Raw genomic sequence first — 22,240 nt, 5'->3', positions numbered from 1 at the left:
AAAAGTTTGGGAACCACTGCCCTAGAGGGAGCAGCTTGGCTCTGGGGAGCGTGTGGTGGTGGTGGTGGGGTCAAACTGCATGGAACATAGGGGTGGGTGTCAAAGGATGTGAGGCACTGGGGAACAAGAGGCTGGGTTGGGGCTAAGCAGATAGGTACCATTTTATTTGCATATTTGCACTTTCACTATTTGCATAACGAACATAAATATACAAAGAAAATGTTACCGGTCCACCAAAAGTTTGTGAATGGGTTTGCTGGTCTGCAAAGTTTGGGAACCACTGGCATAAGCTAAACCCTGCAGAGTGAATGTGGGGAAATCACCTTTTCACAGCCATAAAGAAAAATTTCAGGTTAAGTTCACAAAATGGCTAGAAGAGGAGGAGGCCCCTACCTCTTAAGTTTTGCCTATTGGTTAGGACACTTGCCTAAGAGATGGGTGAGATAGGTTCTGTTTCCCCATCTGCCTGATGCGGAGAAGGGATCTGAATGTGAGTGCGCACAAGCCCCTGGAAGATGGGAGAGTTTTCTCAGTCTCTCCCATTGAAGCTGCTCCACTTGGCATATGTAGGCCCCCTTTACTACAGGAGCCTCTGACTTTTACTGGGAGGATCCTTGGTGCTGCAGGCTAACCCTAGAAACTGCAACTCCCATGATGCCTTGAAAAAAGGAGGGAAACTGTTGCTGTCTTCCAGGCAGTGCAGGGAGAATTGGTGGACTCCAATTTGGAGAGAAGAGCCAGGAGCTGGTGTGGAGCCTTTTCCAGTCCAGTAGCTGCTGTTGGAAGCTAGAGCCCGTTGCTGAGAGCCTGTTGAGGCTTTGATCTAGCAGGCTGCTTCAGAGGCTGTTGGCAATTGTCCCTGAAAGACTGAGACCCTGGCTGTGCCTGTAACTGATAACATAAGGGCCTGGACAGAAGGTACTGTGAGTTAACTGTAGTTGTTTTGGAAAATGCTGCCTGCACAGAAAATAAACTGACTCTGGGTCCAAAGAGAGGCAGAGTGATCGGCCCAGTGAACCAGAGCTGCTAGCATTTGTTGGGACCTGCTCCAGCAGCAGAGGGATTTTGCAGCTTGTTGCTGTCTGGACTGACACACACAGAACCTTCACTGTGCTGTCTCCACTCCAGCTGCAGATGCTCCCATGCTAGTGTCTGGGACTCTGAGATCCAGAGGAGTGCACACTCTGGGGTGGGATAAATGGTGGCAGTGTAAATGCCAATTAAATAAGTTTCCTTTATTTTTGTGTCCTTTTTAATTGATTGTATTCACTTTTAGTCTGTTAAACCCTATTTCTTTAAGTTGTTGAGTACAGGTGTGTTAATTCTAATTTAATCAGTTAGATGTACATGATTTATAATTGTTGTTTTGAAGTTAGACCTAGATTATTACTGGAATTAGTTTATTCCTGGAGACTCCCAAGACACACCATTAAGAGTGTAACAAGGGGGCCAGCCAGGTGGAGGCACCACCATTTTATATTCCTTTAGAAGCAAAGGGACTACAGTAAAAGGGTGGATAGGGAATCCCCAACTATCCAACATCACCACTGGGTTATGCAGGATCTCCTTTTATGTTAAAAACATCAGGAGCCCAGGCACACAGGTGACTGTGGTCTGCTCTCCAGTAACCCAGGGAGGAAAGAGGGGGTTACATATACAAGACTTGAACATTTAACCAGCTTGAGAGAGAGTTAAGTCAGAATAACTCTGTAGCATAATCAGTCAAACACTTACCTGACATGAGACACAAGTTCATATCCATGTCCAATGATTATTTAACTTATTCCTTCTCGCTCCTAATTCTGCCTGGTTCTAGGCCTGCATTTTGGACTGAACAAGATGTTTTGTTTCATCCAAACTGGACTTTTTTTTTCAGGTTGAACCAAAGTATTTTTGATAGTCTAGACTGCGTGACCAATGAAATAAAAAATAATTGCCCAGCTCTATTCATTCACATGGATATCACATGATTATGTGATACACACTGGAAGACATGGGTCCTATACAGTTCATAGACTCATAGGGCTGGAAGTGACCTCAGGAGGTCATCGAGTCCAACCCCCTCTCCAAAGCAGGACCAATCCCAACTAAATCAACCCAGCCAGGGCTTTGTCAAGCCGAGACTTAAAAACCTCTAGGGATGGAGATTCCACCACCTCCCTAAGGAACCCAACTCAGTGCTTTACCACCCTCCTAGTGAAATAGTTTTTCCTAATATCCAACCTAGACCTCCCCCATTACAACTTGAGACCATTGCTCCTTGTTCTGCCATCCATCACTACTGTGAACAGCCTCTCTCCATCCTCTTTGGAACCTCCCTTCAGGTAGTTGAAGGCTTCTATCAAATCCCCTCTCACTCTTCTTTACTGTAGACTAAACAAACCCATATCCCACAGCCTCTCCTCATAAGTCATGTGCTCCCGCCCCCTAATCATTTTGGTTGCCCTCTGCTGGACTTTCTCCAGTATGTCCATATCTTTCCTGTAATGTGGACCCAGAATTGGATGCAGTACTCTAGATGTGGCCTCTCCAGTGCTGAATAAAGGGGAATAATCAGTTCTCTAAATCTGACTTACCTGATTTGCATGGCTTTTCTGGAAATTGTGGCCAGTGTAGACGTAGCCTTAGTGTCATTTGCAAGCTTGCTGAGGGTGCAATCCATCCGCTCATCCAGGTCATTAATAAAGATGTTGAACAAAACCAGCTCTAGAGCCGATCCTAGAGGCACTCTGCTTGATATCAACCGCCAACCAGACATTAAGCCATTGATCAGCCATTGTTAAGCCTGACAATCTAGCCAGCTTTCTATCCATCTTACAGTCCTTTTATCCAGTCCATTTTTCCTTTAACTTGTTGGCAAGAATACTGTGGAGGACTGTATCAAAAGCTTTACTAAAGTCAAGGTACATCACGTCCACTGCCTTCCCCGTGTCCACAGAGTCATTTATCTTGTCATAGAAGGGAATCAGGTTGGTCAGGCATGACTTACCCTTGGTGAATCCATATTGACTATTCCTGATCACTTTCCTCTCTTCCAAATTCTTCAAAATGGATTCCTTGAGGATCCCCCTCATGATTTTTCTTGGGAGGCTGACTGATCTGTAGTTCCCTGGATTGTCCTCCTTCTCTTTTTTAAAGATGGGCACTAAATTTGCCTTTTTCCAATAGTCCAGGGCCTCCCATGATTGCTATACATTTTCAAAGATAATGGCCAATGGCTCTGCAATGACATCTGCCAACTCCCTCAGCACCCTCAGATGCATTAGATCTGCCTCCATGGAATTGTGTATGTCCAACTTTTCTAAATAGTGCTTCCCAGGTTTCCACCTACATCTACTTCCCCTCCTAATTCCTCTCTGTTTGTGAGCAGCAGGTCAAGCAGAGCATAGCCCCTGGCTGGTTCCTTCACTACTTGTACCAGGAAATTGTCCCTAACATTCTCCAAAAACTTCCTGGATTATCTGTGTACTGCTATATTAGTCTCCCAACAGATTCAGGGTGATTAAAGGCCCCGATGAGAACTAGGGACTGTGAGCTGGAAGCTTCTGTTAGTGGTCCGAAGAAAGCCCCATCTATCTCATCCACCTGATCTGCTGATCTATAGCAGACACCAACCATGAGATCACTCCCGTTGCTCCTGCCTCTAAATTTCACCCAAAGACTCTCAAGAGGCTTTTCTCTCACTTTATACTGGAGGTCTGTGCAATCATACTGCTCTCTTACATACAGTGCAATTCCTCCACCTTTTCTCCCCCTCCTGTCCTTCCTGAACAGTTTATACTCTCCCATGACAGTGCTCCAGTCATGTGAGTCAGCCCACCAAGTCTCCATTATTCCAATCAAATCATAGTTCTTTTTGTCAGGACTTATAATTTTTCCTGTTTGTTCACAGACTTCTTTCGTTCATGTAAAGACACCTTAGTTAACTAGCTGATTGTCCTACCTGCTCTGTATGAATTGGGGGGCCTCCTCTGTTGTCCCTTCTCCCTTGTATTCCTTCCCAGTATCCCACTCCCCCACTTACCTTACAGAGCTTAGATCACCATCCCCTGATGAACCTAGTTTAAAACCCTCCTCATTAGGTTTGCAAGCCTGCCTGTGAAGATGCTCTTCCTTCCCCTCGTTAGGTGGATCTCAGCTCTTCCTAGGAATCCTTGTGCCTGGAACAGCATCCCATGGTCAAAGAATCCAAAGCCCTCTCTCTGACCGTACCTGCGCAACTACACATTTACTTCCAAAATGTGTTGATCCCTACCTGGACCTTTTCCTTCAACAGGGAGGATGAATGAGCACCCATGGAATCAACACCTGTGCCTCTGTGTTACCTAAGATGTTTGCAGTCTAGTTCCTCAGACAGTGGGGCTCACACTTGCTATTGGAGATAGTCCAACGTGAAGTGATTCAGCATTTGGGTTTCAGTTCTGTTAGGCAGATGACATTTTCAAAGGTGCCTAAGCTGTTCAATGGGCTTCAGAATCACTTAAGAGCTTTAGGTCATTTTTACTTAATATCAGTAAGCTTGTGGACTTATCCAAATCTCTTTTGCTTTAGAAACCAACCTGGAAATGTCAAAATACTCTTTTACTCTCATGTGTAGCTTGTACAATTTTCCAGTTAAATTACAAGAATAGCCTTTCCTGCACTGCTTCCCAGTTGTTTATGGTACCCATAGTAGACGTTCTCCCACTGCCACCCTTTGAGGGAATACACTGACCCAGGCATATGAGGTAAAGAAAGGACTGATTAAAGCCCAGAAGAAGGGCCAAAGATTTGGTGACAAAGGGAAACCTACAGAGGAAGCGCTTTGCCTAGTGAAAGTGCCTTTGGGGTGAGATTTGGTTTTGGGTTCATGTTAAACTTTAAGTTAAATTTCAGAATGCAAGGACTTTTGGATTTAGACAGAGGGCTACATCTCTTCAGAGACCTGGGAGCTAGTCAATGACTAGTACAAATAGGGAACCGAGGTAGGGAGCTAGCTCTAATACCGGATTCAGAGGACATGTCTAGACTATGTTTTTTTTCCGAGATGCAAATTCGGTGCTAATTTGCATATCTTCTTGCAATCGCTTTTTCGAAAACGGGTCTTTCGAAAGTGAAAATAGTCTGGATGCGGGGGGGGGGGGTTCGGAAAAAAAAAACCTTTTTTGAAAAATTGCGTAAATATTTTTTTAGGAAGAGTGGGTTGTTTGAACTTTTTTTTTAAAAAAAAACATGTCCAGACTATTTTCGCTTTCAAAAGACCCGCTTTTGAAAAAGCGATCAGAAGATATACAAATTAGCACCAAATTCGCATATCTCCTTCCGAAAAAAAAACCCGTGGTCTAGACGTAGCCTCTGAGACATCTTGCTACTGACTCTTATCTTGTTTGGAGCCTTGAGGTGTCACTGGAATACATATTATGTATTTATTTATTAATCTGGCAACTTCCATCCATGCCCACATCCAAAAAAAGTTAGCTAAGGTTTGGAGCGATGTTTTGCAAAATATATTTTGAATTTAGTTCAAGTGTTGGGAAAGGGTAAGATCAATTCTTATTATGTCTTCCACAGTTCATCCTTCATTAGATAGAATGCATTACTCTCTGTTATATTTAGTAAAGGTCTGATTAGCTCTGTGATGGACAGGGCAAGCACACAGGAAGCACAAAATCACTGAAGAAGAAACTAACTGATGGACATAGGAATGGTGCATCTGAGATCTCCCTCCACAGCTTTATCAATGGCATAGTTAAAGGGTAGAATTTTGGGAAACTCTCACTTCTCTTATGCCTCAGAGACCACTTGCTTTCAGGGTGGAATTTGAAGTGATGTATGCTCTGACCTGCAGCACAAGGAAAGATACAGCTAGCTGAAAACTCTTTAGAATGTATGTTCAGTGATCGGATTAACTGGCAAATGTTGAGTGCTTTAGAAAACAGTGTTCCGTTTTCTTTCTTTTTTATTATACCTGTTTGCACTTGCTCATTTGCAAGATATCACAGATACCTGTAGTAAATGAACATGAAAACTGTGGTTGACTCTGCTAGCCCTGTGTAATAACTGTCAGTGAAGGATAACTTATATATGGTGACCAGTTGAAATGTCTAACAGCTTTTAGTCATTAATACATTTAGGTGAAGTCTTACTCTAATTATTTTAATAATGGAAACAAATGTTATGAACTCTCTTTTTGAGCCAAGTGTATGTGTTTATTTTCAAAGCAAAGGCACAATTTCATAAAGTATCGATACTGCTTTTGCCAAATAATTGTAGACCCCCCCCCCCTCCTCCTTCCAAAGATGTTTTATCTGGTTGACTGCAAGAGCAACATTCTCAGATTAATCATTCAAAAGCATCTAGTTGAAAGTAGGGAATGCATAATGTCAAAACAAAAGATCACATTTATGGAGCATTCCTTTCCCCAAAAGCAGTTTACTACGTGTGTTGAAGATAAATTACAGTGATGTCGGAGCCAATCTGTGCCCATAAAAGTCATTTTATGATGGTCATTTTTTCATGCTTTTCAATAAGGGTACGTCTACACTACATGGCTCCATCGATGGAGCCATGTAGATTTGTTTATTGGGCAAAGGGAAATGAAGCGGCGATTTAAATAATCGCCGCTTCATTTAAATTTACATGGCTGCCGCGCTGAGCCGACAAACAGCTGATCAGCTGTTTGTCGGCTCAGCGCGCTAGTCTGGACGCTCCCCTGCCGACATCAAAGCCCTTTGTCGGCAGCCCTGGTAAACCTCATCCCACGAGGAATAACGGGGCTGCCAACAAAGGGCTTTGATGTTGGCAGGGGAGCGTCCAGACTAGCGCGCTGAGCCGACAAACAGTTGATCAGCTGTTTGTCAGCTCAGTGCGGCAGCCATGTAAATTTAAATGAAGCGGCAATTATTTAAATCGTGGCTTCATTTCCCTTTGCCTACAACCCTTATCTACGTGACTCCGTCGATGGAGCCATGTAGTCTAGACACAGCCTTAGAGTGGGGATGGGGGAGGGTCTATGATCTTTTGAAAACACGTCAAGCTGAAGAGAGATGCAGTTAGATGCAAACAATAATTTAATAATGCCAATGATATATAGCATCTAGGTGTCAAGGAACACCTCTGATCATGCTTCAGGCCTAATTACTGGCATGAGTCAGGAGGAATTTATGAAAAATTGATCAGCTGTAAGCCACTCTCAGACACAGCTCAGCTCTCAGCTGTGTTAAGATAGCTTTTGACATAACTGAGGAAGCTGGGACAGGGATGCACATTTACACCACATTTTTACTTCCCGGATACTGGCCAGCCAGTGCTACAACTGCCTCTGGTATAACTTAGATTCTGAGAGCAACCTTAGGACTCCTCTAAATTGTGCCATCTGCATCCAGGGGCAGTGGTGGGTGAGCATCCAGCAGAACACCATGAGCTCCTGTAATTCCCATGTCAAAGAGCAGAAAAACAAGTAGGACAGAGGTGGCTATACCAGCTCTGTGGTACCCAGGGATTGCCTTGTTGCAGAGAATTCCTGGGATGCTTTTTTAGAGTGGTATTCTGGTATGTGTGGTATTCTAGTTCGAATTAGGAGGGTAGTGTAGACATACCCATAGAGGTTAGGTCCATAAAAGGCTATTAGCCAGGGGATAAAATGGTGTCCTTGGCCTCTGTTTGTCAGAGGCTGGAGAGGGATGGCAGGAGACGAATCACTTGATCACTGTCTTCGGTCCACCCTCTCCGGGGCACCTGGTGCTGGCCACTGTTGGCAGACAGGCTACTGGGCTAGATGGACCTTTGGTCTGACCCAGTAAGGCCATTCTTATGTTCTTATGTAGCTATTTATTTGTCTTGCTTGGAAAAACTCTTCCAGCTACACAGAATTTGGTTGCCTGTATATATGAGACAAGATTTAGTTTGCTCTCCACCCCAAATAAATATAACTTCCATGCCAAATATCCTTGTGAAACCATTAATTCCCAAACTCCAGCTAATTAACACCAACAGCAAACGCCTAAATGCATTTGCATGCTTTTGGCTTTGTCACTCCACACATTATCCAAACATTCTTCTCCCTGTCACATAATTACAATCCCCAAAATATTCCTGAATGATGCTGAACATCCTCAGATTACAGGATTGTCCCCCAAATAACTAATGCTCAAGGCCTGGAATCCCTGTAGGAGTTGAAAGAAGGAGGTGGTGGATGCTGTGTAAGTTTAGGGAAGAGAGGATGGGAAAAATCGCCTGAACTCAGCCCTGGTGTGCCAAAATACTGCATGATCTATCTTTTTGTCACTACATTCCAAGCCCTCATTGTCCCCTGTGAAAAACATTGTGGTCTGGGTTAATAGAAATGCTGACAAATGCTGACAAATAGAAATGCTGAGCAAAACGAACTGTGCATCTCACATACAATCTATTCCATGGTGAACATCAGAGTTTGCTGGTTCTGTGTGGTTGTAGAAAGTGGGAACTGTGCATTCCAGAGGTAGGGTACCTGCAGTGAAAAATAGCCCTAGAGGAGAGTTCTCAAGATGGGGGTCAAGACACAAAGGAAAGGAGAAAAAGGGAGAGGAGGTGAAGCAGTTGAGCTTAGTACCAATATGTACTGCAGGACTATTTTGAGTCAATCACAGGCTGTGCTTTTACATTGTACACAGATTCTTTTTGCAATTACTTTGCTTTTTTATGGCATAAAACCTCTTCTTAAATAAATCATCTGGGTTCCCCTCCGCCCTGTAATCTACTAGTTTGCATGCCATGCTAAACATTAAGCCAGATGAAATGGGGCTTAGTTACACACAGTGAGTGGCCAGCATTTTGTGGAGGGTAAATGAGATAGCTGTTTGTTATTTCTAGGGGGGGAAAAATCCAAGTACTAAAAAGAAACATCTCTATTAGACAGAATGGTGACTTTACAAAGGTGCATTATGCTTTAGCCAAAAAGTGAAATGGGTGGCGGATTATTTCCAAAGTTAAAAGCATATGGAAAAACCACAATATAAATTAACTCCTAGCAGCTGTTTAGGCCATTCCTCGGATCATTTATCGGTGTGAGCTTTTTTATGCTGTATGCCTGGTATGTGTGATGGGGGGATGGGGTTAAATAGAGAGTTTCTGACTGACTTAGCCTATGAAACCTAGTGCAAGTTACCAGAGCAATGAACAGATAAATTGGTATAATTATTGATTTCTTGTCCATACAGTGTCTCCATCTATTTTTCAGGCCTTCAACACCAACATAGCTGAGCATTTCACAGCTGTTATTTTCAGGAGAGCCCTTTGAGGAAGGGAAGCATTACCTCCATGTTACAGATAAGGACTTGAAGCAAAGGTTAGAAGTGGCTTGCCCATGGTTGTACAGTAAGATTGTGGCTGAATTCTATAGCCCCTTATGATTAGTTCAATGCCCATGCCACTAGATCACCTTTCTAATTCCTGCATGTACTATGGGATAGCAGTTGAAGAACATAGGAAGTCTGGCTTAACCCACCCCAACTCCCGAGCTGCTGGGGTAAGTACTGAAGTGCTGCCTGCTGCCTCTCCTGCTTCTTTGGGCAGGAAGAAAAAGGTATGTCTATCTATCCAGGTCAAAGCAGGGCATGAGGATGGACTTGCGAGATATCCTGCGTTGTGGTGTGCCCTATAATACTGAACTGCTTTAATGCAGCCCTGTTTATGCAAGGTGTGCCTCTGCAGGCACTGGACCCAGATTAATTTATAGCTTGACAAGTGATTATTACAAACCCTGCGGAGCAGAGTGAATGGAGGTGTACAGGAACCAGTAATATTATATACATAAGAACATAAGAACGTCCGTACTGGGTCAGACCAAAGGTCCATCTAGCCCAGTAGCCTGTCTGCCGACAGTGGCCAGCACCAGGTGCCCCAGAGAGGGTGGACCGAAGACAGTGATCAAGCGATTTGTCTCCTACCATACTTCTCCAGCCTCTGACAAACAGAGGTCAGGGATACCATTTCTATCCCTTGGCTAATAGCCTTTTATGGACCTAACCTCCATGAAATTATCTAGGTTCTCTTTAAACTCTGTTATAGTCCTAGCCTTCACAGCCTCCTCTGGCAAGGAGTTCCACAGGTTGACTACACGCTGTGTGAAGAAGAACTTTCTTTTATTAGTTTTAAACCTGCTACCCATTAATTTCATTTGGTGTCCTCTAGTTCTTCTATTATGGGAACTAATAAATAACTTTTCTTTATTGGCCCTCTCCACACCACTCATGATTTTATAGACCTCTATCATATCCCCCCTCAGTCTCCTCTTTTCTAAACTGAAAAGTTGCAGTCGTTTAAACCTGTAATTTCTTTATTTTGCAATGCTTGTACCATAGAGGTTCTGAGAGTTGGTTTCTGTGAGCATGTGTAACCATCACTGGGCAGATTTAAATCTGGGACCTCTGGAACTTTGAATAGGAGTCTCTACCCTTTGAGCTAAAAGTCAGCTGGCTTTCAACCCGTGCTGTAGAGGTCTCTTGTTCTTATCTGTTGCTGTGGTCTAAATGCCACTGCATGGGACAATGAACCACACTAGGGGCACGTCTAGACTACATGGCTCCGTCGATGAAGCCATGTAGATTTGTTGACACGGCAAATGGGAAATGAAATGACTATTTCAATAGTCGCCACTTCATTTAAATCAAAATGGCTGCCGCGCTATGTTGATCAGCTGTTTGGCGGCACAGTGCTGTAGTCTGGATGCTCCGCAGTCGACATCAAAGGCATTTGTCGACCTCCCAGGTAAACCTCATCCCACGAGGCATAACGGGGAAGCCATTTTAATTTAAATGAAGCGGCGATTATTTAAATCGCCGCTTCATTTCCCTTTGCCTACAACCCTAATCTACATGGCTCCATCAACAGAGACATGTAGTCTAGACGTTCCCTAGGTGTGTGGGTTACACATGTACATGGGTGATGTTTCTTTAAGGGAAGGGTAGTATATGTGTGCTTCACAGAAGTGTTTGCAGCAGTACAATACAATGAGGAGGTTGCAGGAATGTCATTCGAAACACTGGTTGAAATGTTGAGATCAACAATACTTGCAACCATGTGGCCGAGGGTGGAATCAATGCCTATATTTAGGGTCCTATGAAATTCAAGGTCCACTTTGGTCAATTTCATTTTCATTTGGTTACAGGATTTTTAAAAATCCATAAATGTCATGGTTTCAGCTATTTAAATATGAAATTTCATGGGCTTTTAATTGTAGTGGTCCTGAGATGGTGGACGGGGGCAAATCATAAGCTTAGTATTGTCGGTGCTGATACCCTTACTTTTCTGTTGCTGCTAAGAGTGGCTCTGCCTTCAGAGTGGGGCAGCTGGAGAGAGGTGGCTGCTGGCCAGGATTTCGGCACTAAGAGCAGCCACTACCCACAGCAACACAGAAATAAGGATGGCATTGTATGGTATTGCCACCTTTCCTTCTGTGCTGCTTCCTGCAGCACAGGGCTTTCAGCAGCAGCTACCACTCCCAGGCTATCCAGTTCTGAAGGTAGCAGCCCAGAAATAAGGATGACATGGTATTGTATTGTCACTCTTATGCCTGTGCTGCTGGTAGAGTGCTGCTTTCAGAGCTGGGCACCCGGCCAACAGCCACTGCTCTCCAGCTATCCAGCTCTGAAGGCAGCTCAGAAGTAAGGCTGACAATACCCTACAAAAATAATCTTAGGACTTCCCCCATGCAATTTCTTATTGGGTCAGGTCCCGCAATTTGAGAAACACTGATCTCTCCTGTGAAATCTGTACAGTATAGAGTAAAAGCACACAAAGGACCAGATCTCTTTGCAAGGTGATTTCCTTTTGACCACAAAAATACTACATGACCCTAGGAGTAGAGATGGAAGACCAAGCCCAACCAAGCTTTGCCGCCCCTGTTTGTGGGGCCAAAGCTGAAGTCCAAGGGCTTCTCCCCTGGGTGGGGGGGCATGTAACCTTAGTACCAGACAGTGGGATTTGGGCATCATTCCTGGATGGTGAGGTTTGGTCGTGTCCAGGGCCCACACCACTCTTGTTAACCCATTAAAATGGGTGGTCACCCATTTTGGGATCCCAACTCAAAGTGTGAGACCTCCTGCCTTAGATGGTTGTAGGCAGTATAATAATATAACTTTTGTCATACAATAGGATCCCAACGTGCTTACCAAATTATACATGCACAATACACCAAATCCCAACACCATTAAATCCAATAAAATTTTGCTACTCATTTTAAATGAATCAGGATTTGGTTCTGTATTAGTGAAATGCAACTAAATCTGAGTGCCTGTAGGAGTGCCATATTCAGAACAAACATAGAATTTCCCTTAATACATCACATTTTCCTACCTGATTGATATATTTTCAAGCAGCAGAATAGTATAGAATTTAGTCTCTTTGGGTATGTCTAAACTACAGGCCTCTGGTGACAGAGGCATGTAAATTAGACTACCTGACATAGTCAATGAAGCTGGGATTTAAATATCCCCAGCTTCATTAAAATAAAAATGGCTGCCGTGCTGTGCTGGCTCAGCTGATCATCGGCACAGTGCAGCAGTCAAGACACGGATCGGTCGACAGGGAACACCTTTGTCGACCGCTCCCTTATGCCTCGTGAAACGGGGTTTACAGAAGCGGTCAGCAAAGGCATTCCCTTTGCCTTTAGACATACCCTTTACTGAGCAATTAAATATCTCATCTTTAACCTTTATTATACTCGTTTGTAGCTTAATAAAAATATTACCTCACCCACCTTCTCTCTCAATTTAAACTGTGTAAGTTATTGATCATTGATTGATGCCAAACAAATTGCTGTTTGCTAGACAATGGTAATATATTCTATCAGTTACTGATCTATACAGCTGTTTTAGGTAAATACTGAGCAGCCTAAAGTTCTGGCATACTTTTGCTGTGCTGCTTCTAGCAGCAATATTTCATTTAGGAACACACACATTTCCTGTCAATGTTATTTCTATGCAGTGCCATAACTAGCTAGTTTTGTGTCTGAGGCAAGATTATAAAATTGCACCCCCTCATGTTTATAGTAGTTATTTCATAGAAAAAGGGAAAATACATAAATAACAATAATTAATTTTAGTTTACTAAAACTTCTTTTTCAAGAAGCCACAGTCACTGGCAAGCAGAGAAATATTAGCAGGACGATTTCCAAATTTGGATAAGATTTGGCCAGATTATATTCATGAATTAACTGTAGTGTGTCGAAACTAGTCGCAGATGAAACGTTTGGCAATAGCGCTAATGCCTGATGTTTAAAACTCTGAATCTTTGACAAAATTTCCGAGGCATTCAAATTGCTGTCATATTTAAAACTTAAATCTACTGCTGCTTTTGGAAGATTAGCAGTATCCATTTTAACAAAAGAATCACCCGAAAAAAAATCCTGCTTCAATTCTTAAATGTAAATACAATAGCCTTTAAATGGCTCACATTCCTGGTTAAAATTACCTTGAAAATTGGAAACATATGTTTAAGGGATCACCACATTGACTTTACCATGGACCTCATAAAGGAAACATCTTTTTAGAAATTGGACAACAGCGCCCCTAAGCAGGGTCGATGTTGACCATCCTCGGTGCGGGCAGGGGTGCTGATGTGGCACGAGGCACGGGTAAAGATAGCTTAGTACAGTGATTTCCAACCTTTTTACACCCACGATCACTTTTTAAATGTCAGGACAAGCCAAGATGTATCCCACCCCTTCCTTGAGGCCCCATCCGCTTTGTTCCCCTCCTCTCCATCACTTGCTACCCCCAGCCCTTTATATACTCTCACTAGGTTGAGACAGGAGGTGCGAGCTCTGGGGTGGGAATGAGGGATTTGGGTGTGGGAAGCGGTGAGAGGTGCAAGCTCTGGGAGGTAATTTGGATGCAGGAGGAGGTGGAGAAGGGGATGCTAGCTCGGGGAGGAGGCTCCAGGCTGAGAAGTGTTGGGCTCAGGTGGAAGTTTGGGGTGCTGAGCAAGCCACAGGATTGTGGATGTGAGGGTGCAGGAGTTTAGGTTGGGTATGTGAGGGGCTCAGGGCAGGGAGTATGATGGGCTCCAGACACAGATTTGCAGTGTGTGGATGGTGCAGGAGTGTTCTGGCAGAAAACTGAGGATGTGGGGGTGCAGGAGTTTGGGGATGCGAGAGGCTCAGGACAGGGGGTTCCAGTGTATGATAGGCTCAGATTTGGGGTCTGGGGTGTGTGTGCAGGAGTGTTATGATGCTGCGGCCAGATGGGGGCTTGGCCCCAGTTGGGGGCTTTTTGGCCAGGCTTCATTTTTAAATAAAATATTATGCGAAAAATATGAGGGGGCGGGGAACCTGTTTTGAATCAGGGGTCACTGATGCACAGAAAAATGAGTTGAGACCACACAAGTGAGATGCAAAAAAACAACCCCTCCAAATACCCCCAAGCCTCACTAATCTTGTCCCAACTGTGCTGGTGGGGGCAGGGGACAGGTGCTGTGGCAGGGTGATGGTGGTACTGGGGCTATGGATAGTGTGCTGGGGCAGGGTGCTGGGGCAAGGTGCTGGTGGGTGCTGGGGCAGGTGGCAGGTGCTGGTGGGTCCTGGGGCAGAGGACAGGGTGCTGGTCGGTGCTGGGTAGGTGGCAGGGTGCTGGTTGGGGCAGGGGACAGGGTGCTGGCAGGGGCAGGATACTCATGGGGGGGGGTCTATCCAGAGGGAGGGAACAGGGACAGGTGGGGCCAGTACCTGCGTGCCAGGTCTGGGGTCTCAGGAAGCATGTGCGCTGCTTCCCCCTCCCTCAAATAGCCGGTGAGTTTCCTGAACAGCCAAGTCTGTGGCGTGCCAGCGACTTCCTTCCCCTGTTGCCTGCCTGGGGAGAGGGGAATGGGAGTCCTGGGACTGCACCAGCTCCAACTGCTAAATCAGTGCACGCCCTACTCCTCTCTCTCCATGACAGCTGCGTGCTTCCTGAGCAGTTGGAGCTGGCAGTCCTGGGACTCCCACTCCCACTCCCCCTCACCCATGCAGGGGGAAGGAAATAGCCGGCATGCCACAGACCCAGCTTTTCAAGCAGTGTGCTGGCTGTTTGGGGAGAGGAAGTGCAGCCCATGCACTTCCTGAAACCCTGGATGTGGCACACAGCTGCAAGACTGTGCCCCCTCAGCTGTGCATCCGAGGCAAGTGCCTCACTCCCCTCACCCTTGTTTCGGCCCTGATTCTACGATGACTTGTTTGAGAGCGGGGCATATTGTTCTCTGAAATTCTTCTTAAAATATTTTATTTAATTAAACTTTTACAACCAACTCTGCTCTATGTCCAATACTTGTTGTGAATTATAAAGCAAAGCCCCTTCAGCATTTATGAGAATTGAGATGATAAAAACTATAGGCAAAGAGAAACAACGTAATTGAGTCCGAGATAGCTGTTCATTCCTTATATGTATCTCCCACCCAATTCTATTTAATGAAATATCTAATTTCTCAGAATTCAAGCTAGACTCAAAAAGAGGACAGGATGGGACTACTAATATTTCAACAGTTTATGTTGCTAAATTTCATAAATGGAGCAAATAGTACTATAATTTTAATAACTGGGACTTAGTCCAAAATTAAGAGTAAAATCTGTCACAATCTAAAAAACAAGTGAATGAAAAACAAGCCAGAGAATTTAAATTTATCTTCAGTTGGTAACATGTTGTATGGAAAAATTGGTGAATTTTTATATACATACACAAAGGCTGTGTCTACATTGGCATCCCTTTCCGGAAAGGGGATGCTAATGAGACACTTCGGAATTACAAATCCGCGGGGGATTTAAATATCCCCCGCGGCATTTGCATTTACATGGCTGCCGCTTTTTTCCAGCTTGGGGTTTTTGCTGGAGAAAAGCACCAGTGTAGACACGATTTTCCGGAAAATAAGTCCTTTTCCGGAAAATCCCTTATTCCTACTTTCAAGGGCTTATTTTCCAGAAAATCGCGTCTACACTGGCGCTTTTCTCCGGCAAAAACCCCGAGCCGGAAAAAAGCGGCAGCCATGTAAATGCAAATGCCGCGGGGGATATTTAAATCCCCCGCGGATTTGCAATTCCGAAGTGTCTCATTAGCATCCCTTTTCTGGAAAGGGATGCCAATGTAGACACAGCCTTTGTGTATGGAGATTTTATAAAAATGTTTCAAGTGTTTTCTTTCTGATGTGGAAATCTGACAATATTTATTATTGTAGTGATAAACTCCTTTAGTCAACCATAGAATGATTGCAAAATGGCTACCACAGAGATTACATAATTGAGAATTTTAATAAATTGTCAGCAGTGCTGTTATGAGAGCTGGAAATCACCCTCTAACTTCTCAGTACATTTGATGTGTATTGTGTTTGCTCTTAGGAAACTTTCCAAATACAGCCAGTATTTATGCTAGTTGGCAAATGTATTATTCAGTTTACCCATCCCTGCCATATTAGTCCTTCTATAGAACAGTTATTCTTCCCAAGATACAGAAATAAATAGGCATAATGAAGAAAGAGGAAAGAAAATGAAAAGGAAAAGATCAAATGTTTAAATCTCTTCCACCCACCCCCAGCCCCTACACCTGATACTGATGGTATTTTTCTTGTTGTTTGTCTTTGTTGTGAAAGCAGCAAGGTTAAGGATGTGTTTTTACAAATCTGTTTAGCATCATGCATTTTTTGGGGGGCAGTGTGATGCGCTAGGTATTTGAGCTCAAATAAAGTTCCAATGACCCACGGACTTAATATACCTTACAAATGAATTTAGAAAGGCTTCTTGTGCTTGGGTCACAAGACTGAATCAGTCTTCTTCCACTCAAGCACTCAGTAGATGTTATGCAAAGGGCATCTTTACAGTGTTATTCCCAATTCTCAAGAAGGGAGGGAAGCATGGTGGTGTCTGGATCCTGGCTTAGTTAGCAAGAGCTCCATTTACTGCTCACAAGCCAACTCTTTAGTTGCATTACTTCTCATGATCCCTGGGAACAGTGGATCTGTGGACACAGCTGTGGTAGTTTTACGTTTCAAGGGCCAATCTTCCCTCCTAACAACTAGATAGATGCTTCAGGCGGTAGCTGAGTTAGTCTGTACAGGATAAATTTAAAAAACAACAAATAGCCTGGTAGCACTGTATAGACTAACAAAACATGTAAATGGTATAATGAGCTTTCGTGGGCACAGCCCACTTTTTCAGATGACTGGAGGTTTTTTTTTTCTGGATAGATGTATGCACTCGATTGATTAGCTGACTTTGCTTTTTTAGGTTAGTCTTGACCTTCTGATTCCCTCTAATGGTGGCATTCCTCTGACAATGGCTTAAACCACAATTACACTACGGAATGAAACCTGCCTCCAAAAGTGCCCAGATCATGGTGGTGTAGAGGCACATGAGAAAGGTGAGCAATACAAAGCCTTATATGAAAGCACCCCATTCCCATCCATAAATATAGAAAAAAAAACAGGGTAAACCCACTACACCAAAATAAACATGCTCACAAAATTTCTAGTGACATTTTTAAAGAGTTTATTTTGAATGAGGCAACAAGGAGTAAAAAGCCCAGTATTTCAGCCTTTCCAGCCCTTTGTGCAAGGAGTATCGACATAGTATTCTAACAGCTGTATATAAGCCTGAAAAAATTATGTCCACACATTTTCCTTTTAGAAATGAAAATATTTTTGAGTGAAGACTCCAATGTTTTAGTTGAAATTTCATATTTTGGCATTTATTTCATATGAAAGTCTGACCCCAAGGCCATAGGAAGTAATAAAAAAAAATCCTTCCTTTGACTCCTATGGTGATCAATATTGGCTGTAAAACTTGTGAAGACTAAAACAGTCACAGAATTTGATGAAAAATCCTAAAACATTGCAGCATGGAAAAATCAGAATGATCCCTAAATATCTGTGGCAAAAAATTAGCTCAGAACAATATAATATTTTTTCTTAAAATCCATGGTATATTTTTCTAAATAATACTGCTAGATATATGTATTGTTTATTGCTTGTTTTAATAAAGATTTTTTTATTTATATTTGTCATTTAGTGGAAGAAAACTATCTGACTTTTCTTAAAATGTGAGTTTTTCCTTATCAATTTTATTCCTAAAATTTATTTATTTTCTTCTCTTGCTTGTTTGCAATGCATGGATTCATCTTCTTTTTCTTCTCCCAGATAATTATAAGGATATTTTGGGGTTAATTTCTGCACTTTGTAATAATTGCATTTTCAAGTTACTCTTTTTAACAGGCTTATAAATCTGACCTAGTTTTGAAACCCTAGCTTTTGTGACTATTTACAAAATTAACTGTACACTACTGACTTGGTCCCAACACACAGTGAAGTCAACGTAAAGACTTCTGTTGTTCCTAATGGATCAGGCTCATGACCCAAGTAAAATGGGTTATAATGAATAACACAAGAATGTAATAAAGAATTCATTTATTGGCCTTTGAAGCACATTAAAATAACCTGCTGTAGATTATTTAGTTTCATTTATAAGTACAAACTCAGAGACTCTCTTTTTGAAGTTCCAGTATGAGGATTGCTGTCATCTTTTAAATACAGTGTGGTATAAACTTTTGATTTTTGCTCTTCTACATGTCCATTCAGGTTTTTATGCGCTTCTGTATATTTTCCATAATCTGCTGAATATTCAGTTGGTCAACAGCAAGCTGCTGGTCAATAAATGTTTGCAATTCTATCCATGTCTTGGAGCCTTGGTCAATGCCTTTCTGAATCAACATGCGTGTTATTTCCAATTTTTTTTGGAATGCCTCCTCACTTAATTGGGGCATTTGATAAATTGATAGCAAGTCAAATGGTATAGGTATGTCTAGTCTAAGCTCTCCTTGACGAACAGCTATGTATGGCCTTATAGTATCAGTTGTCATTTTCTCAAGTTGATGGAGAAGCTCTGTGATGTACTGCAGGAATGTAGAGTAATTTTCTATAGTCAGGTCAATTAACTTTTGCGTTGCACTAATTAGCCTTTCATAGGCTTGGCTGAGTTGGTTATGGGCACCCTGAATTTTCACTTTAACTAGTTTGTTATATTCGGCAGAATTCTTTTTAGCAGTTTCAGACCAATATCGGATCTTTTCCTGAGCAGCAGAAGAGAGCTCAATGGCTTTCTGTCTTCCTTTTCCATCTGCATCAGTCACCAGATCATAATACCTCTGTCCATGGTTTTCCACAAATTCCTTTATTTGATCTGTCAGACGTGAAACTAAGTCAGCAGTATCTCCAATGTACTTGGCATGCCAGTCCATGAGGGCATCTATTAAATTCTTTAACCAGTCTAGCACCTTGTCTTCCACTTCATAGTATTTGACTGACCACCCAACTAAACTTGGATCAAAATATTCCTCCCGCAGTGCTTTCACATATAGAAGAATCTGATGTAGTTTCTCTGAAATCTCATTACATGTCTGCTTGCTAAAATCTTTTAACTGGGAAAGATATGTTTTAATATTCTCTGCCAGGAAGCTCATTTTTTCTGCATAGTCTGAATTGATGGCATCATTGTACATCTGTTGTGCTTGGTCTTTAATCTCTTCAAAGTTTTTTGATTGCAAGTTTCTAATAATTTCCTCTACTTTTTGGAAAACTTGCTGCACTAATTGTTTCAGTTGCTTAAGCTTTTCTGCAAAGTCAGCCTCCTGAAGAGTAGCAAATATCTGTCTGGCATTATTCTGCAAACGTTTTAGCATTTCTTTAATTTGATCAAGCACTTCACTACCTTTAAGAATTCTGTCAGAAGCAGGAACTTTAAATTCTCTCTCATTGACAAAAGCAATCAAAGCATCAAAATACTCTTGTATTTTTGAAATCAATGCATCAGTAGCTTTTGCTGTCTCCTCGGTAGCCATTACATATAGTTCTTCACCAGTGTACTTTTCAGCTAGTCCAGGAAACCGGAATTTTGTGATCTTCAGGAATTCGATGGCTGAGTCTATTAGGTGCTTTATCCTCTTCTGGTATTCCCTTAGTAAATTCATTGTAGCATCAAAAATCTTTGCTCTTATTTGTTGGTAGTCAATTTGGACTGCTTGATCTGCTGCTTCTTGATATAACTGTTTAGCTTTGACTGTCATCTCTTGGTATTTCCCAGTGGCCTGGACGGCAGTGTTGCGAAGGTGAAGATCGATCTCATCTATTTTTCTTGTGGTTAATCGATATGCTTTTTCAGCTTCATTTTGCATGATGTTCTTCAGCTTTTGGGTGGCATCACTAATTTCCATCCCTGTATGCTCATGGTGGTACTTGTTAATACTGGTGTAAAGTGCCTTAGTCATTTTAGGTATTTTTTCTTTTAGACCATTCAACATGTCTGTAGCAGCAGCATCGTTCCAGTTAGTTTTGATCTGAATCAGGTCAGGTTTCTTGAATGATATCTCACTTTTTAATATGTCAGTTTCTTTCTCAGAGGAATACTGAAAAACCAAAATAGGATAAGTGAAAAAATAGATTCCAATTCAAATAAATTAAAATAATGCTACATGATACCTCTATTCTAAAACCATGATCCTAAATCACAAATAAAAGTATTTACGATAGAAATTTTCTTATCTTGCATTAAATTAATTTGAATATAAACTCAGTTTTGTCTGCCATGTGTTTGTTCATATATTTACATTTGTATTGGATAAAATTCTCTCCTTAAATCTATCAATAGTGGAATTTGAAAATAAATTAGGGCAGAAATTGTTATTTTCATAACATCTTTATAATTCCTTTTTATTGCCTGTTAATTGCATCAAAAATGATGCAAGACGTAGGTGTTAGTTCTGTTCATTCACTAAGATCCTGTGATGTTATTGCTAAGATTCTATTTAATTATTTTATATGATGATTGAATAAAATTCACTTTCTTAATACAAAAGCATTACAAATATGTGATCCTCCAATTCTTTAAATTATCAGGACTACTATTATAAATGTTTCTCAGTCTGATTAAAGGTAGCTGAATCAGGCCCTAAGTAAATATATTTGCCAGCTTTCAGTTTTACCCAAGTTAAATTGTGAGTTTTATATGCTACCTAAATTAACATATCACAGTCTTAGACTATTAAGTCTGAAATTGTGAAATTATTGTTGTAGACTCTCAGAATTGGCATTTTTTGCTGCCATTGAGTGGCTTTTAGCTTTGTGCCTCACAATCCTGATTCCACAAAAGACACTTGACAGGGAGCTAGAACTTATTCTCAGTATCTCATTATTTCCCATCACTTCTAGGTTGCTGGTTCCAAAATGGGCCATTTTTACAGTAATTGCAAGTGCAGTAGGACCTCAATTTTCATGAACTCCCACCATACAAATGACCAGCTATGCAAACCATATTCCCCAACAGAAAAAGGATCACATAACAAAAGAGATGTCAGTGAAGAAATCGACATCCTTTCACATTTTGATGCCTTCATTTCATTGGAATTTGATTTGCAGTGATTTGAAGGACAAAGAGAAAGCTGTGCGTGCTTCAAAGAGCAACTTTTGTATCATACTACTGTAACTATGACCTTTTCAATGTTAATAAATGCCTCAGTCTTCAATTAGTTCATAAAATAGAGCTTTTACTGCCATCTCATAGCTGTAAAGTGACTTATTTCAAATTAGTTTGTTTGCCCTGTTTCCAATTCCTAATAGATGCATATTTTTGATCTGAAGACTCTGCCAAGACTGAATATATTGGGAACTTGAAATAATCTCTGACATTTGAAAGTGTTTACAGAATATTATTTCCAGTCTGGGCTTAACTCATATTAGTGACGTTAGAATGAGTAAAGGATGCTCACATTGCAGGGTTTATGTTTAAGTTTTTCTTGAACAGAGGTCAGTTTTCAAAACTATCGCTCCAGCCCATTTCCTAAGCAGTACGATCATTTTAAAAGGTAAAAACCCAGTCCCCACACTGCGTTTTTGCTTCATTTCAAGACTTGCCTACCTGAGTTTGGTAGTAAATTTTCCCTCGGAGGATATCTGTGTCCATCTCAACAAGATAACCCAGGGTGCCAGCAGAAGGTGAAGATACTGACGAGGAGATCCTGTGGCTATCTCCCCAATAACTCAGCTGAACATCAGTAAAGGTTGGGCTGGTGATGTTTAGAGATGCAGTGTGAGCCAAGATTCTGATAAAAACAAACAGTGTTTAAGTAACAAATGAAAGCTAAGAGGCAGTGCTGCTCCTAAAGAAATATATATTGCAGTAGGTTTTCTTACGGTGTATCTCATGATTAATAAAAGTATAACCAAAGCCAAACATGCAAAAGAAAATTAAGAGTTTTACTATCAGCATTTTATCTTG

The 22,240-nt window shown here is 41.9% G+C and overlaps 1 protein-coding gene across 1 annotated transcript in view; it reads right to left on the bottom strand.

Annotated features, from left to right (window-relative positions):
• Positions 1 to 18,361: 18,361 nt before the first annotated feature.
• The window catches only part of APOB (apolipoprotein B), a 47,268-nt gene continuing 43,389 nt past the window's right edge, over positions 18,362 to 22,240 (bottom strand). Inside the window, exons 28-29 of the mRNA XM_075923425.2 lie at positions 21,881 to 22,064; positions 18,362 to 20,372 (exon numbers count right to left, since the gene is read on the bottom strand). Of these exons, the coding sequence (XP_075779540.2) occupies positions 18,546 to 20,372; positions 21,881 to 22,064 (2,011 nt within the window). The 3' untranslated portion in view covers positions 18,362 to 18,545. The remainder of the gene's footprint in view (positions 20,373 to 21,880; positions 22,065 to 22,240) is intronic.

Source organism: Pelodiscus sinensis, chromosome 3 (assembly GCF_052426305.1).
Source record: "Pelodiscus sinensis isolate ZL-2025 chromosome 3, ASM5242630v1, whole genome shotgun sequence".
Lineage (NCBI taxonomy): Eukaryota > Metazoa > Chordata > Testudines > Trionychidae > Pelodiscus > Pelodiscus sinensis.
The sequence above is the reverse complement of the archived record's forward strand: the minus strand, read 5'-3'. Positions and strand labels throughout refer to the sequence as shown.